This window comes from Bombina bombina, chromosome 4 (assembly GCF_027579735.1).
Source record: "Bombina bombina isolate aBomBom1 chromosome 4, aBomBom1.pri, whole genome shotgun sequence".
Lineage (NCBI taxonomy): Eukaryota > Metazoa > Chordata > Amphibia > Anura > Bombinatoridae > Bombina > Bombina bombina.
Genome location: NC_069502.1, coordinates 992,875,333 through 992,893,482, shown reverse-complemented (window position 1 = coordinate 992,893,482; position 18,150 = coordinate 992,875,333). Strand labels below are relative to the sequence as shown.

Here is an 18,150-nt window from a genome sequence, read left to right as displayed (position 1 = left end):
AATTTGATCATCCCAGAGAAACTATGTAAAATGGACAAGTTCCTAGAGGTCCCGGGGCTCCCAGAAGCTTTTCCTATACCCAAGCGGGTGGCGGACATTGTAAATAAAGAATGGGAAAGGCCCGGTATACCTTTCGTCCCTCCCCCCATATTTAAAAAATTGTTTCCTATGGTCGACCCCAGAAAGGACTTATGGCAGACAGTCCCCAAGGTCGAGGGAGCGGTTTCTACTTTAAACAAACGCACCACTATACCCATAGAAGATAGTTGTGCTTTCAAAGATCCTATGGATAAAAAATTAGAAGGTTTGCTTAAAAAGATGTTTGTTCAGCAGGGTTACCTTCTACAACCAATTTCATGCATTGTCCCTGTCACTACAGCCGCGTGTTTCTGGTTCGATGAGCTAGTAAAGGCGATCGATAGTGATTCTCCTCCTTATGAGGAGACTATGGACAGAATCCGTGCTCTCAAATTGGCTAATTCTTTCACCCTAGACGCCACTTTGCAATTGGCTAGGTTAGCGGCAAAGAATTCTGGGTTTGCTATTGTGGCGCGCAGAGCGCTTTGGTTGAAATCTTGGTCAGCTGATGCGTCTTCCAAGAACAAACTCCTTAACATTCCTTTCAAGGGGAAAACACTGTTTGGCCCTGACTTGAAAGAGATTATCTCTGATATCACTGGGGGTAAGGGCCACGCCCTTCCTCAGGATAGGTCTTTCAAGGCCAAAAATAAACCTAATTTTCGTCCCTTTCGTAGAAACGGACCAGCCCCAAGTGCTACGTCCTCTAAGCAAGAGGGTAATACTTCTCAAGCCAAGCCAGCCTGGAGACCAATGCAAGGCTGGAACAAGGGAAAGCAGGCCAAGAAACCTGCCACTGCTACCAAGACAGCATGAAATGTTGGCCCCCGATCCGGGACCGGATCTGGTGGGGGGCAGACTCTCTCTCTTCGCTCAGGCTTGGGCAAGAGATGTTCTGGATCCTTGGGCACTAGAAATAGTCTCCCAAGGTTATCTTCTGGAATTCAAGGGGCTTCCCCCAAGGGGGAGGTTCCACAGGTCTCAATTGTCTTCAGACCACATAAAAAGACAGGCATTCTTACATTGTGTAGAAGACCTGTTAAAAATGGGAGTGATTCATCCTGTTCCATTAGGAGAACAAGGGATGGGGTTCTACTCCAATCTGTTCATAGTTCCCAAAAAAGAGGGAACGTTCAGACCAATCTTAGATCTCAAGATCTTAAACAAGTTTCTCAAGGTTCCATCGTTCAAAATGGAAACCATTCGAACAATTCTTCCTTCCATCCAGGAAGGTCAATTCATGACCACGGTGGATTTAAAGGATGCGTATCTACATATTCCTATCCACAAGGAACATCATCGGTTCCTAAGGTTCGCATTCCTGGACAAGCATTACCAGTTCGTGGCGCTTCCTTTCGGATTAGCCACTGCTCCAAGGATTTTCACAAAGGTACTAGGGTCCCTTCTAGCGGTGCTAAGACCAAGGGGCATTGCAGTAGTACCTTACTTGGACGACATTCTGATTCAAGCGTCGTCCCTTCCTCAAGCAAAGGCTCACACGGACATAGTCCTGGCCTTTCTCAGATCTCACGGATGGAAAGTGAACGTGGAAAAGAGTTCTCTATCTCCGTCGACAAGGGTTCCCTTCTTGGGAACAATAATAGACTCCTTAGAAATGAGGATTTTTCTGACAGAGGCCAGAAAAACAAAACTTCTAAACTCTTGTCGGACACTTCATTCCGTTCCTCTTCCTTCCATAGCGCAGTGCATGGAAGTAATAGGTTTGATGGTAGCGGCAATGGACATAGTTCCTTTTGCGCGCATTCATCTAAGACCATTACAACTGTGCATGCTCAGTCAGTGGAATGGGGACTATACAGACTTGTCTCCGAAGATACAAGTAAATCAGAGGACCAGAGACTCACTCCGTTGGTGGCTGTCCCTGGACAACCTGTCACAAGGGATGACCTTCCGCAGACCAGAGTGGGTCATTGTCACGACCGACGCCAGTCTGATGGGCTGGGGCGCGGTCTGGGGATCCCTGAAAGCTCAGGGTCTTTGGTCTCGGGAAGAATCTCTTCTACCGATAAATATTCTGGAACTGAGAGCGATATTCAATGCTCTCAAGGCTTGGCCTCAGCTAGCAAAGGCCAAGTTCATACGGTTTCAATCAGACAACATGACGACTGTTGCGTACATCAACCATCAGGGGGGAACAAGGAGTTCCCTGGCGATGGAAGAAGTGACCAAGATCATTCAATGGGCGGAGACTCACTCCTGCCACCTGTCTGCAATCCACATCCCAGGAGTGGAAAATTGGGAAGCGGATTTTCTGAGTCGTCAGACATTACATCCGGGGGAGTGGGAACTCCATCCGGAAATCTTTGCCCAAATTACTCAACTGTGGGGCATTCCAGACATGGATCTGATGGCCTCTCGTCAGAACTTCAAGGTTCTTTGCTACGGGTCCAGATCCAGGGATCCCAAGGCGACTCTAGTAGATGCACTAGTAGCACCTTGGACCTTCAAACTAGCTTATGTATTCCCGCCGTTTCCTCTCATCCCCAGGCTGGTAGCCAGGATCCATCAGGAGAGGGCGTCGGTGATCTTGATAGCTCCTGCGTGGCCACGCAGGACTTGGTATGCAGATCTGGTGAATATGTCATCGGCTCCACCATGGAAGCTACCTTTGAGACGAGACCTTCTTGTTCAAGGTCCGTTCGAACATCCGAATCTGGTCTCACTCCAGCTGACTGCTTGGAGATTGAACGCTTGATCTTATCAAAACGAGGGTTCTCAGATTCTGTTATTGATACTCTTGTTCAGGCCAGAAAGCCTGTAACTAGAAAAATTTACCACAAAATATGGAAAAAATATATCTGTTGGTGTGAATCTAAAGGATTCCCTTGGGACAAGGTAATGATTCCTAAGATTCTATCCTTTCTTCAAGAAGGATTGGAGAAAGGATTATCTGCAAGTTCCTTGAAGGGACAGATTTCTGCCTTGTCTGTGTTACTCCACAAAAAGCTGGCAGCTGTGCCAGATGTTCAAGCCTTTGTTCAGGCTCTGGTTAGAATTAAGCCTGTTTACAAACCTTTGACTCCCCCTTGGAGTCTCAACTTAGTTCTTTCAGTTCTTCAGGGGGTTCCGTTTGAACCCTTACATTCCGTTGATATTAAGTTATTATCTTGGAAAGTTTTGTTTTTGGTTGCAATTTCTTCTGCCAGAAGAGTTTCAGAATTATCTGCTCTGCAGTGTTCTCCTCCTTATCTGGTGTTCCATGCAGATAAGGTGGTTTTACGTACTAAACCTGGTTTTCTTCCAAAAGTTGTTTCTAACAAAAACATTAACCAGGAGATAGTCGTGCCTTCTTTGTGTCCGAAACCAGTTTCGAAGAAGGAACGTTTGTTGCACAATTTGGATGTTGTTCGCGCTCTAAAATTCTATTTAGATGCTACAAAGGATTTTAGACAAACATCTTCCTTGTTTGTTGTTTATTCTGGTAAAAGGAGAGGTCAAAAAGCAACTTCTACCTCTCTCTCTTTTTGGATTAAGAGCATCATCAGATTGGCTTACGAGACTGCCGGACGGCAGCCTCCTGAAAGAATCACAGCTCATTCCACTAGGGCTGTGGCTTCCACATGGGCCTTCAAGAACGAGGCTTCTGTTGATCAGATATGTAGGGCAGCGACTTGGTCTTCACTGCACACTTTTACCAAATTTTACAAGTTTGATACTTTTGCTTCTTCTGAGGCTGTTTTTGGGAGAAAGGTTTTGCAAGCCGTGGTGCCTTCCATTTAGGTGACCTGATTTGCTCCCTCCCTTCATCCGTGTCCTAAAGCTTTGGTATTGGTTCCCACAAGTAAGGATGACGCCGTGGACCGGACACACCTATGTTGGAGAAAACAGAATTTATGTTTACCTGATAAATTACTTTCTCCAACGGTGTGTCCGGTCCACGGCCCGCCCTGGTTTTTTAATCAGGTCTGATAATTTATTTTCTTTAACTACAGTCACCACGGTATCATATGGTTTCTCCTATGCAAATATTCCTCCTTAACGTCGGTCGAATGACTGGGGTAGGCGGAGCCTAGGAGGGATCATGTGACCAGCTTTGCTGGGCTCTTTGCCATTTCCTGTTGGGGAAGAGAATATCCCACAAGTAAGGATGACGCCGTGGACCGGACACACCGTTGGAGAAAGTAATTTATCAGGTAAACATAAATTCTGTTTTCAGCTTTTTGGAATTTTCTAATTGCTCTTCCTTGATTTTTTTTAGAAATTATTTTTTGGCCTATTCCAAGTACTATATATTGGCTGTTCATAGCCCCCCCCCCCCCCCCCCCAGCATATATTAACTTTGTGCTCCTGTTCACCTAATCACAGTTTTAACAAAAAGTTAAAAACATAGCTCAGTTTACATTTTTAATGTTGACACTAGTATACAACTAAATGTGTCCCTAAAAATTACCTCAATAGAGGAGGAGATGAGGTAAGCACTCTAGATGCTTTTTTTAGTCTGTACTACAAAACAGTTAACATTTTGCTAACAAAATGGCAGTTTAAAAGGTTTAAAATATTGTTTTAAACATTGTTTGTATTTTAGAATACAGGACTTAATATCTAGTTTATATAACTATATACACATAAGATAAGTTTGATGTCCCTTTGACTAATTCTGTGGTAGATATTCAAATAGAGGGACTTTTTTTCATAAATGCTTTTTTTTGCACTGTTTTCGCTCTCTCATTTTAATGGACTCAAGAAAGAAGGAAATAAATCTTACCTTCCATAATTACGCCAACTAACATAGTAACATAGTAGATGAGGTTTAAAAAAGACCGAAGTCCATCGAGTTCAACCTATACAAATCTAAAATATATGCAAAAAGCTCCAGTTAAGCTTAAATAATCCCACTAAAAGGTGACCCATTTAATACTAGCAATCATATCCATGAATTTTGTTTATAGACAGAAATGTATCCAAATAATTTTTAAATGTATCTAGGTAATTGGCATTCACTACCTCCTTTGGTAATGAGTTCCACAATTTTATTGCTCTTACAGTGAAAAAACCTTTCCGTTGCAGGAGATTAAATCTCCTTTCCTCCAACCTTAAATTGTGACCTCTGGTCACAAACAATTTTCTTGCAATAAACAGAGCTTCTGCCATCTCTGTATATGGACCTTGAATATATTTATATAAAGTAATCATGTCACCTCTTAAGTGCCTTTTTTCTAAAGAAAACAGACCCAGTTTGGCTAGCCTCTCCTCATATGTTAAATTCTCCAATCCCCTTATTAGCTTTGTGGCCCTTCTCTGAACTTTTTCTAGTTCTGCAATATCTTTTTTTGCGATTGGTCCCCAGAACTGCACTCCATACTCAAGGTGAGGTCTTACCAGGGCTTTATATAGTGACAGAATTATGCTTTCCTCCCTTGAGTCAATGCCTCTTTTAATACATGCTAGTATCTTATTAGCCTTTGAAGCTGCTGCCCTGCATTGTGCACCCATCTTTAGCTTGTTATATATTACTACCCCCAAATCCCTTTCCTCCTGTGTTTGGATAAGTCTTGTCCCATTTAAATAATATGTTGCCTGCTTATTTTTACTTCCAAAATGTAGAACCTTGCATTTTCCTGTATTAAATCTCATTTTCCATTTACCTGCCCATACTTCTAATTTTTGCAGGTCCCTTTGTAACGAAAGTTCATCCTGCTCTGACCTAATGACCTTACTTAGGGTCACTATTTAATCCTAGCTCCAAGTCATTTATAAAAATATTAAAAAGAATAGGGCCCAGCACTGATCCCTGGGGTACTCCACTGATTACCATTGTCCAATCTGAGTATGATCCATTTACTACTACTCGTTGCTCCCTATCTTTTATCCAGTTATTTATCCACAAACTAACATTTCTTCTACAAGATACGACGAGTCCACGGATTTCATCCTTACTTGTGGGATATTAACTTCCTACTAACAGGAAGTGGCAAAGAGCACCACAGCAGAGCTGAATATATAGCTCCTCCCTTCCCTCCACCCCCAGTCATTCTCTTTGCCTGTGTTTGTACTAGGAAGAGGTAAAGTGAGGTGTTAGTTTCTTCAATCAAGAAGTTTTTTTATTTTAAATGTTACCGGTGAGTACTGTTTCCCTCAGGGTGTCACAACCTTTAACGCCCACACAAGCGACGCCAAGTACCTCTAGTGCGTCTAATTCTTTTACTCTGCAGGAGATGGCTGCAGTTATGTCAACTACCCTTACAGAGGTATTATCTAAATTACCAGTGTTGCAGGGTAAACACAGTAGGTCAGGTATTAATGTGAATACTAAATCCTCTGATGCTTTATTGGCTATTTCAGATGTACCCTCACAGTGCTCTGAGTTGGGGGTCAGGGAATTGCTGTCTTCGGGAGAACTTTCAGATTCAGGAAATGTGTTACCTCAGACAGATTCGTGCATCATGTCCTTTAAATTTAAGCTTGAACACCTCCGCCTGTTACTTCGGGAGGTTTTAGCGACTTTGGATGATTATGACCCTATTGTGATACCACCAGAGAAATTGTGTAAGATGGATAAATATTTAGAGGTGCCTACTTACACCAATGTTTTTCCGGTTCCTAAAAGAATTTTGGAAATTGTAAAAAAGGAATGGGATAGACCAGGCATACCGTTCTCTCCCCCTCCTAATTTTAAGAAAATGTTTCCCATATCAGATGCCATCCGGGACTCTTGGCAAACAGTCCCTAAGGTGGAGGGAGCTATATCTACCCTGGCTAAGCGTACAACTATACCTATTGAGGACAGTTGTGCTTTCAAAGATCCTATGGATAAAAAGCTAAATGGTCTTCTAAAGAAATTATTTATTCATCAGGGTTTTCTTTTACAACCTACGGCTTGCATTGTTCCAGTTACTACTGCAGCAGCTTTTTGGTTTGATGCTCTAGAAGAGTCTCTGAAGGTTGAGACTCCATTAGATGACATTTTGGATATAATTAAGGCTCTCAAGCTAGCTAATTCTTTTATTACAGATGCCGCTTTCAAAATTGCTAAATTAGCGGCGAAAAATGCAGGATTTGCCATTTTAGCACATAGAGCGTTATGGCTCAAGTCTTGGTCTGCTGATGTTTCATCAAAATCTAAGCTTTTAGCTATTCCTTTTAAAGGTAAGACCCTATTCGGGATTGAATTGAAGGAAATCATTTCTGACATTACTCAAGGTAAAGGCCATGCCCTACCTCAGGATAAATCTGTTAAGATGAGGGGTAAGCAAAATAATTTTCGTTTCTTTCGAAACTTTAAAGGAGGACCCTCTGCTTCCTCTTCCTCCACAAAGCAGGAAGGGAATTTTGCTCAATCCAAGTCAGTCTGGAGACCCAACCAGGCTTGGAATAAAGGTAAACAATCCAAGAAGCCTGCTGCTGCTGCAAAGACAGCATGAAGGGGCGGCCCCGATACAGGACCGGATCTAGTAGGGGGCAGACTTTCTTTCTTTGCTCAGGCTTGGGCAAGAGATGTTCAGGACCCTTGGGCACTGGAAATAGTGACTCACGGGTATCAACTGGAATTCAAGGATTCTCTCTCCCAAGAGGGAGATTTTATTTTTCACGTTTATCTGCAGACCAGATAAAAAGAGAGGCGTTCTTACGCTGTGTAAAAGACCTTTCTACCATAGGAGTAATCTGTCCTGTTCCAAAACTGGAACAGGGGCAGGGGTTTTATTCAAATCTTTTCGTGGTTCCCAAAAAAGAGGGAACTTTCAGACCCATTTTAGATCTCAAGTGTCTAAACAAATTTCTCAGAGTTCCATCATTCAAGATGGAGACTATATGAACAATTTTACCAATGATCCAGGAGGGTCAATATATGACTACCGTGGACTTGAAGGATGCATATCTTCGTATTCCTATCCACAAGGATCATCATCAGTTTCTAAGGTTTGACTTCCTGGACAAACATTATCAGTTCGTGGCTCTTCCATTCGGGTTGGCCACAGCACCCAGAATCTTCACAAAGGTTCTAGGGTCCCTTCTGGCGGTTCTCAGACCGCGAGGCATAGCAGTGGTGCCTTATCTGGACGATATTTTAATCCAGGCGTCAAATTATCATCTGACCGATTCTCACACGGACACAGTCCTGTCTTTCCTGAGAACTCACGGTTGGAAGGTGAACATAGAAAAAAGTTCACTAGTTCCACAAACAAGGGTTCCCTTCTTGGGAACTCTGATAGACTCGGTAGACATGAAAATATTTCTGACGGAGGTCAGAAAATCATAGATCCTAAATACTTGCCGAGCACTTCAGTCCATTCCTCGGCCATCAGTGGCTCAGTGTATGGAGGTCATTGGATTATTGGTAGCGGCAATGGACATCATTCCGTTTGCTCGCTTTTATCTCAGACCACTGCAGCTGTGCATGCTCGGACAGTGGAATGGGGACTATGCGAATTTATCTCCTCAGATAAATCTGGATCAAGAGACCAGAGACTCTCTTCTTTGGTGGTTGTCGCCGGATCATCTGTCCCAGGGGACTTGTTTCCGCAGACCCTCGTGGGTGATAGTGACAACGGACGCCAGCTTTCTGGGCTGGGGTGCAGTCTGGAATTCCTTGAAGGCTCAGGGTGTTTGGACTCAGGTGGAGTCTCTACTTCCAATCAATATTCTGGAACTGAGAGCAATATTCAATGCGCTTCAGGCATGGCCTCAGTTGGCTTCGGCCAAATTCATCAGATTCCAGTCGGACAATATCACGACTGTGGCATATATCAATCATCAGGGGGGAACATGGAGTTCTTTAGCGATGATAGTATCAAAGATAATCTGATGGGCGGAGGCCCACTCTTGCTATCTATCGGCAATCTACATCCCAGGAGTAGAGAACTGGGAAGCGGATTTTCTAAGTCGTCAGGCTTTTCATCCGGGGGAGTGGGAGCTCTACCCGGAGGTGTTTGCCTCTCTGATTCTCCGATGGGGCAGACCGGAATTGGATCTGATGGCATCACGACAGAATCCAAGATACAGATCCAGGTCGAGGGATCTTCAGGCCGAACTCATAGATGCCTTGGCAGTTCCTTGGTCGTTCAGCCTAGCTTATGTGTTTCCACCTTTTCCTCTCCTTACACGCATGATTGCTCGGATCAAACAGGAGAGAGCTTCAGTAATCCTGATAGCGCCTGCGTGGCCACGCAGGACTTGGTATGCGGATCTAGTGGACATGTCGTCTCTGCCACCGTGGAAACTTCCTTTGAGACAGGACCTGCTCATTTAAGGTCCTTTCCAACATCCAAATCTAAATTCTCTGCAGCTGACTGCGTGGAGATTGAACGCTTGATTTTATCTAAGCGAGGATTCTCTGATTCGGTCATTGATACTTTGATACAGGCTCGAAAGCCTGTTACTTGAAAAATCTATCATAAGATATGGCGTAAATATCTTTATTGGTTTGAAACCTAAGGTTACATCTTGGAGTAAGGTTAGGATTCCCAGGATTCTGTCTTTTCTCCAAGAAGGATTGGAGAAAGGGTCATCAGCTAGTTCCTTAAAGGGACAAATTTCTGCTTTGTCGATTTTGCTTCACAAACGTTTGGCAGATATGCCAGATGTTCAGTCTTTTTGTCGGGCTCTATCTAGAATTAAGCCTGTATTTAGACCAATTACTCCTCCTTGGAGTTTGAATTTAATTCTTAGAGTTCTCCAAGGGGTTCCGTTTGAACCCATGCATTCCATAGATATTAAATTGTTGTCTTGGAAAGTTCTGTTTTTAGTTGCTATTTCTTCTGCTCAAAGAGTTTCTGAGCTTTCAGCATTACAGTGTGATTCGCCTTATCTTTCATTCTGATAAGGTGGTTTTACGTACCAAACCTGGATTTCTTCCTAAGGTTGTTTCAAATAAGAATATTAATCAGGAAATTGTTGTTCCTTCCTTGTGTCCTAATCCTTCTTCTAAGAAGGAGCGTCTGTTACATAACCTGGACATGGTTCGTGCCTTGAAGTTTTACTTACAGGCAACTAAGGATTTCCGTCAATCATCTTCATTATTCATTGTTTATTCTGGAAAGCGTAGGGGTCAGAAAGCTACGGCTACCTCTCTTTCTTTTTCTCTGAGGAGTATCATCCGCCTGGCATATGAGACTGCTGGACAGCAGCCTCCTGAAAGAATTACGGCTCATTCTACTAGGGCTGTGGCTTCCACATGGGCCTTTAAAAACGATTCATATTTTGAACAGATTTGTAAGGCTGCGACTTGGTCATCCTTTCATACTTTTTCCAAATTTTCCAAATTTGATACTTTTGCTGCTTCTGAGGCTGTTTTGGGGAGAAAAGTTCTTCAAGCAGTGCTGCCTTCCGTTTAGGTCTTTGTCTTGTCCCTCCCTTTCATCCGTGTCCTGTAGCTTTGGTATTGTATCTCACAAGTAAGGATGAAATCCATGGACTCGTCGTATCTTGTAGAAGAAAAGGAAATTTATGCTTACCTGATAAATTGATTTCTTCTACGATACGACAAGTCCACGGCCCTCCCTGTCATTTTAAGACAGATTATATTTTATATTTTATTTTTACAACTTCAGTCACCTCTGCACCTTTTAGCTTTTCCTTTCTCTTCCTAAAACCTTCGGTCGAATGACTGGGGCTTGAGGGAAGGGAGGAGCTATATATACAGCTCTGCTGTGGTGCTCTTTGCCACTTCCTGTTAGCAGGAGGTTAATATCCCACAAGTAAGGATGAAATCCGTGGACTCGTCGTATCGTAGAAGAAATCAATTTATCAGGTAAGCATAAATTTCCTTTTTCAGCTATTCCCAGTCCTTTAATTTTGTGCATTAATCTCTCATGTGGCACTGTATCAAACGCCTTTGCAAAATCTAAGTATATCACATCAACTGATTCCCCTTTATCTATATTTTTACTTATTTCCTCATAAAATCTAATTAGATTAGTTTGACATGATCTATTTCTCATAAAACCATGCTGATTAGAACTCATAATCTTGTTTACACGAATATGCTCATCAATATAATCCTTTATAATCCCTTCAAATATCTTCCCCACTGTTGATGTCAGACTAACTGGTCTATAGCTTCCTGGATCATCCCTACTTCCCTTTTTGAAGAGTGGCACCACATCAGGTTTACGCCAATCCTTGGGTACCATGCCTGAGGATAATGAGTCTTGAAAAATTAAGAGTAGAGGTTTGTCTATAACAGTGCTAAATTCCCTTAACACCCTTGGGTGTATTCCATCTGGGCCTGGAGTTTTATTTACCTTAATATTATCCAATTTGTTCCTGATATCATCTATACATAACCCAATTAATGGTATGGGCTGGCATGTTCTATTTTGTTCCAAAGTATCATCCAATGGTTCCTCTCTTGTGTATACTGAAGAAAAAAACTGGTTTAGTATCTCAGCCTTCTCCCTGTCACTGTTAATCATGCTACCCTCCCCGCATTTTAATGTACCTATATTGTCTTTTTTAGTTTTTTTGCTATTTATGTACTTAAAGAACCTTTTAGGGTTAGATTTAGAATCCTTTGCAATTAATTTTTCATTTTCAATTTTGGCTAATTTGATTGCTTTTTTGCATGCTTTGTTACATTCCTAATAAATATGGAATGTTGAGTCTGTACTATTTTCTTTGAATAATTTAAATGCCCTACGTTTTTTCCTAATTTCTCTTAACACATTTATATTAAGCCATATTGACTTGGATTTTTTTTTTATAACAATATGGTATTTGTTGATATGTATATTTATTTAACAAAGTTTTAAATGTTATCCATTTATCCTCTGTATTTTTATTAGAGAATACTTTGTCCTAATTTATGTTGTTTAATGATTTCCTTAAATCGTTGAATTTTGCTTTCTTAAAATTAAAAGTCTTGGTTAAACCTTTAAGACACTACTTATGAAAAGAAATTTCAAATGTGACCATGTTATGATCACTGTTACCCAAATGTTCTTTGACTTCTATGTTTGATATTATATCTGTATTATTTGATAGCATTCAATCCAATATAGCGTTACTCCTAGTTGGCTCCTCTATTAATTGTGACAAGAAGTTATCCCTGAGAACATTTACTTTTTTTTTCTTTCTTAAAGTGCTTGTAAACTTTCCACTTTTTATAATCAGATGCTTAATGTTAGAGGTATTTTAGATGGACTCAATAGATCATTTCTAATGACGTTGGAGTTTAACGTTTTGATCTAGCCTTTCCATTCTAATACCACACACTCCTGCCACCCCCTTTCAAAAGTAATATTTTTTTGTGAGCTAACTGTTTGAACTGTTCTCAAGTCAGCGCTGTATGTACAAAAAAAATGCCATATGGATAGAGCGCTGATTGGAGAACAGTTGAAAGTTACCTCACAAAAAATATTGCTTTCTTTTACAAGATACAATGAGTCCACGGATTTCATCCTTACTTGTGGGTTCTTCAAGCAGTGGTGCCTTCAGTTTAGGTTACCTGTCTTGTACCTCCCGTTTCATCCGTGTACTATAGCTTTGGTATTGTATCCCACAAGTAAGGATGAAATCCGTGAACTCATCGTATCTTGTTAAAGAAAAGGAAATATATTCTTACCTGATAAATTTGTTTCTTTTACGATACAATGAGTCCACGGCCCACCCTGTTCTTCTGAGACAGGTCTTTAATTTTGTTAAACTTCAGTCACCTCTGCTTGAAGAACCCACAAGTAAGGATGAAATCCGTGGACTCATCGTATCGTAAAAGAAACAAATTTATCAGGTAAGAATAAATTTCCTTTTTAAAGTGGGTGGCAGGAGCGTGCGGTATTAGAATGGCACGACTAGATAAAAAGGAAGTTAAAGCGCATGTTCATTAAACGTCTAAAATATCACTAACTTTCAGGATCTAATTAAAAGTGGAAATTTAAACATCATTTTAAGGTTTGACTAATATCTCCCAATGTATTAGATGCTTGGACATGTACTGTTTTTAAATCAACAATTCTCTTTGCAACATGAATTTTTTTTAAAAATGTTTCCTTTCTTCTCAAAAGGTTTTTCTAGTTCTTGTTCAAGGAACCTGCTTGATTCAACGGTTAATGTCCGTCGCTTATACATATGACAATTTAGCCCAAAGGTAAGTATTTCATTGTAGTTATTAAATTAGTTACTCACTAGAATTAGATGGGTTTTTAGAGTCCTAAAGTAACTTCTTATCTTCACAGGGTTCTGAAAGCGCAGTCAGACCATAGATCAAGACATGAAGGTATATAAATATTTTTATAATTTATTATTATATATTAATGAAAATAATCTGAGAACAAATAGGTCCATTTCTAATGAAAATCTCTTATTCTAAAATTGTTGTATTTGTTGTTTGAAGATAATTTTTTTTTCCTCGCATAATCCATAGTACTTTCAAATTAAGTTGTGTTTGAATTTAGAACTGGCGTTACTCAAAATTTGTAACACATTTCATGGACTGGTCTTCCACCAAAAGCTGGGCCCCACTTTTGTACAATAACTAGAGATGAACCTCCCTTTATTTTGTAGAAATAATTTCAGATAAACCTCTGTGACAAAATGTTGGTGTGGGGTGGGGGAGGGGTTTCTTCACAAAGTTAACTTGTTTTCTCTCTTGCATACTTAACCCTTTAACGACCACTATGTACCCTGTAAGTCTATGGTTGTTAAGTTTTTTTTGTTTTGTTATAATAGCGTGGCCCCACACTATTATACCCTCCTGTTTGCCACCAGAAATAGTGCGGTCTCTAAAATTCAAGCCCAACGATGTGCAGGGGTTAAAGGAACATGAAAGCCAACATTTTTCTTTCAGGATTCAGTTAGAGCATACGGTTTGGGTATTGATTCCCACATGTGATGACTCATGGACTCTCACCATCTGATGAAAGATAACAAAATGTATGCTTAAATGATGATAAATTCACTTCTTTCATGATGGTGAGAGTCCACTAGCCCCGCTCTTTCTTTTTGTTTAGATGGCAGTAGTATGAATTTATCAGGTAAGCATAAATTTAGTTTTTTTATAGTCTATGACCCAACAGTACTCTGCAATTTTTTGAGATACAGTTATGATTTTATTTGCATTATTAATTTCTCCTTTGTATTTCCTTAGTGACACACTATTCCATGTGGCTTATGGTTAGTTGGTCTCATTGCTGCTCTCTAGTGAAATCCAGTCTTGCAGACAGTGATAACTTACAAGATTGGCTAAAAAAATTAACCCTTCTTATTCCAGAGGTAAGATGGCTGTGTTTTGTTCTAGAGTCTTCTCTGGTTAATCTCCTCATCTTGAGCAGAGTGTGACGTTTGCTGATTTAAAATGTATGTTGTATAAACATTTAATACAGTTATTACAAAATGCATTATTAACAAAGGTAATATTTTTATTTGAATGCAGCCATATCTCCAGTTTTTCAAATTCTGCTACCTTACTCAGTTTGCTCATATTTCTTTACACATCTTTGCTTTGAGCATCTTTGCCCCAATTTTATGCAGGTTTTTTTACAGTCAAAGCTGTGCAAAGAGTAAAAACAGCCTGGAGGAGAAGCACATTTGAAGCAAACACTGGAGACAAGTCTGAATGTTTTTGAAAAAATAAACGTGCATTGTGTAATTATTATTTCAGTGCCATGACAAGCATTTTAGCAATCACCTGAATTGTATCTTTATCATATTTTTTAAAACTTTTAGTTCTGTAAATCCATGTCTTTCTAACCGAGATAATATATTTCAAATGAGTATTATTCATTTAATGCTTGTATGTTTGGGTAGATATGTAATTGTCTGTGTGTGTCTGTGTATATGTTTATGTTTTTATTAATAGTTTCTTTCTAATGACACAGTGAGTCCACAGGATCATCAATTACTGTTTGGAATTCCACTCCTGGCCAGCAGGAGGAGGCAAAGAGCACCACAGCAGAGCTGTTAAGTATCACTTCCCTTCCCACAAACCCCAGTCATTCTCTTTGCCTCTAGTGCAAGGAGGAGGCAAAGTAATTAGGTGTCCTGATTAAGATTCTTCTATCAATATTTCTTTATTTTAAGCCAGGGCAGGATTGCTCTGATCTTCCATCACAAATTATGTATAGCTTTACTCCACGTTAGTCTCTTCAGGAGGGCTGTGGTGGCTTTAAAACAGTTAGGAACTTGTGAGGGGGGCCTCACTGCACTTTTCTAACATTTTGCTGCCCTTTTTGCTGGATGCCTGAGTAAACTTACTCTGTCATCATGTCATTTACATTACCCTGTGAGGAACGGCTTCCTCCCATTCCTGATGCTGTCTTCCTGTTGGACAGAAGGTGCAGGTAAGTGCCATATATTCTTTGTTTAAGAACCTGGCACCCAAGCTAAGATTAATAAAGCACATTAAACTGGGATATACTATCTTTCTGAGGCAGGAAGATTTATTAACAGGCTAACAGGGCGCTGTGAGACTTGGATGAGAGACTTGGTTTATTAACTGTTTTTTTGGTGGCTTAGTTGAGGGGGCTATATTTAATTTTTTGGCTCCTTACGTTTTTTGTGGGCCTTTATTAACGGTTTATTCCATTTTTTCTTAGACGGCCCGTAGTCAATACAGTGACGTCATAGGGGCGGGCTTCTCTTTCCCTGATGCGAAGCACGCTTTCTCTTGGCACGTTTTCATCCTCTGACGATATTGTGACTGCGTTGTCCTGCTTTTGCTTCTCAGGGGCTTTCCTTCCAGCAAGTCAGTTATCGGAGGTCAGGTAGGCGCCACAGCACATTGCTGTGGTGTAGGGGTGCCGTTAGGTAAAATTAACTTTATTCAATAAACGTTCATTTTTTCAAAGGCTTTAGTTAAGGTTTTTGGGTCTGAATTGTTCTCCCTTAATTGATCTAAATTGCAGAGATGCAGAGTCTTAAGGAGACAGCTCCGTTTTTGTTTTGTTTTTTGCCAATAAAATGAAAAATTTAATTTTTTTTTTGGGTTTCTGTGCAATATGGAGTCAGTGCCTATTTTCTGCTGATACATGTAAAATTTGCCAAGATGCTCAAGTGGAACCACCATTGCCTTTTTGTGGTTCTTGTATAGAAAGAACTTTATTATATAAAGATAGACTGTTTGATTCTGAGCCACCATTCTCTCAAGTGGATGCTGTTCAACCTATGCCACAGTCTTCTCCACAAATGTCCCAATTTGTTCCAGCGTCTCACTCAGTGCCCTGTGCTTCCTCTTTGCCCGACAGAATGGTGTTGAAAGATATTGTGGCCCAGGTCTCCTCAGTTGTAACTGAGGTTATAGCTGCCATCCCTATGCTGCAAGAGGAAGATTGTTGAGTCAGACAGCTGGGTATCTGATCCATCTCAGGCTATTCAGGATGCTCCTTCTCATACGGAAGAGGAGAATACTTCAGTAGCCTCTAACGAAGAACTATTAGATGTGGATAGTGTAAATCCTGATGCTGAAGTGGTTTCCTTCAGGTTCAAGCTTGAACATCTTTGTGTCTTATTAAAGGAGGTTTTACCTACCTTGGATGACTCTTGAGGCACCTATCGTAGTCAATTCTTAAAAGTCTAGTAAATTAAATACATATTTTGATGTCTCAGCTCCTGAGGAGGTGTTCCCAGTCCCTGACCGGGCCACAAAAAGTATTACCCTGGAATGGGAGAGACCAGGGATACCTTTTTCCCCTTCTCCTGTTTTTGGGAAAATGTTCCCGGTCGCAGATTGTATCAAGAATCCTGGCAGTCGGTCCCCAAAGTGGAAGGGGCGATTTCTTCCTTGGCGAAGAGAACTACTATTCCTATTGAGTATAGTTGCTCTTTCAAAGATCCCATAGATAAAAAGCTGGAGGCATATCTAAAGAAGATGTATACTCATCAAGGGTTACAGTGGCAACCAGCGGTATGCATTGCTACTGTAACCAGTGCAGCAGCTTACTGGTTTGACGCCTTGTCTGCTTCATTACAAACGGAAAGTCCCTTGGAGGAGATTCAGGATAAAATAAAAGCTCTAAAGTTAGCTAATTCTTTTCTTACTGATGCTTCCTTACAGGTAATCAAGTTGGGAGTCAAAATTTCTGGTTTCGCTATATTTGCCCGTCAAGCCTTATGGCTTAAATCCTGGTCTGCTGATGTTTCTTCCAAGTCTAAACTTTTGGCTATACCTTACTTTGTTCGGGCCGGCATTAGCAGAAATTATTTCCAATATCGCAGGCGGTAAAGGCTCTTTTCTGCCCCAAGATAAGAAGAACAAGAAAGCCCTTGTGGAAACCTGGTCAGGCTTGGAATAAGAAGCAATCCAAGAAACCCGCAGCTGAGTCCAAGTCAGCATAAGGGGTGGCCCCCGATCCGGAACCGGATCAAGTAGGGGGGCAGACTTTCTCTTTTCGCTCAAGTCTGGGAGCGGGATGTCCCAGACCCTTGGGCAGTGGACATCGTCTCTCAAGGATACAAATTAGAGTTCAAAACCTTTCCTCCCAGAGGTAGGTTCCACCTCTCAAAATTATCTGTAGACTAGACAAAAAGAGAGGCGTTCTTGAACTGTGTGCACAATATTTCCCTCTTGGGAGTGGTGGTGCCTGTCACATTGAAGGAACAGGTCCTCGGGTTTTACTCAAACCTGTTTGTGGTTCTCAAAAAGGAGGGAACTTTCAGGCCCATTCTAGATCTAAAGTTACTAAACAAGTTCCTCAGAGTACCGTCCTTCAAGATGGAGACTATTCTTTCCATTAGCTGTCAGTACCCTCAGGTGTCAGATTTCTGCTCTATCTATTTCTTTGGAAAAAAAGGTTCTTCAAGCAGTGGTGCCTTCTGTTTAGGTTACCTGTCTTGCCCTCCCTTATCATCTGTGTCCTCTAGCTTGGGTATTGATTCCCAAAAGTAATTGATGATCCCGTGGACTCACTGTGTCAAGAAAGAAAGAAATTTATCAGGTAAGCATAAATTTTGTTTTTATAAAATATACTACATTGTTCTTTTTTGTTTTTTCTAGACTGCAGTTCGGCATGAATCATGCAATGGATTGTATAAATTATCCCTTTCTGGTTTGGATAGTGGGGACTCTATAAATCGCTCCTTTTTGCTTCTTGCTGCATCCACTTTATTGAAGTTTCTTCCAGATGCTCAATCTATAAAACCTCTACGGGTAAGTTTTGTTTTGTTACTTGATGTTATGCATTG

General features: G+C 40.9%; 1 protein-coding gene across 3 annotated transcripts in view; it reads left to right on the top strand.

The window, feature by feature from the left end:
* Window positions 1–18,150, top strand: part of USP34 (ubiquitin specific peptidase 34) — a 1,226,195-nt gene that overhangs the window by 798,186 nt on the left and 409,859 nt on the right. For all 3 annotated transcript variants that reach the window (XM_053712051.1, XM_053712050.1, XM_053712048.1), the window contains 4 exons: window positions 13,038–13,120; window positions 13,209–13,249; window positions 14,120–14,244; window positions 17,963–18,115. In XM_053712051.1, the coding sequence (XP_053568026.1) occupies window positions 13,038–13,120; window positions 13,209–13,249; window positions 14,120–14,244; window positions 17,963–18,115 (402 nt within the window). The remainder of the gene's footprint in view (window positions 1–13,037; window positions 13,121–13,208; window positions 13,250–14,119; window positions 14,245–17,962; window positions 18,116–18,150) is intronic.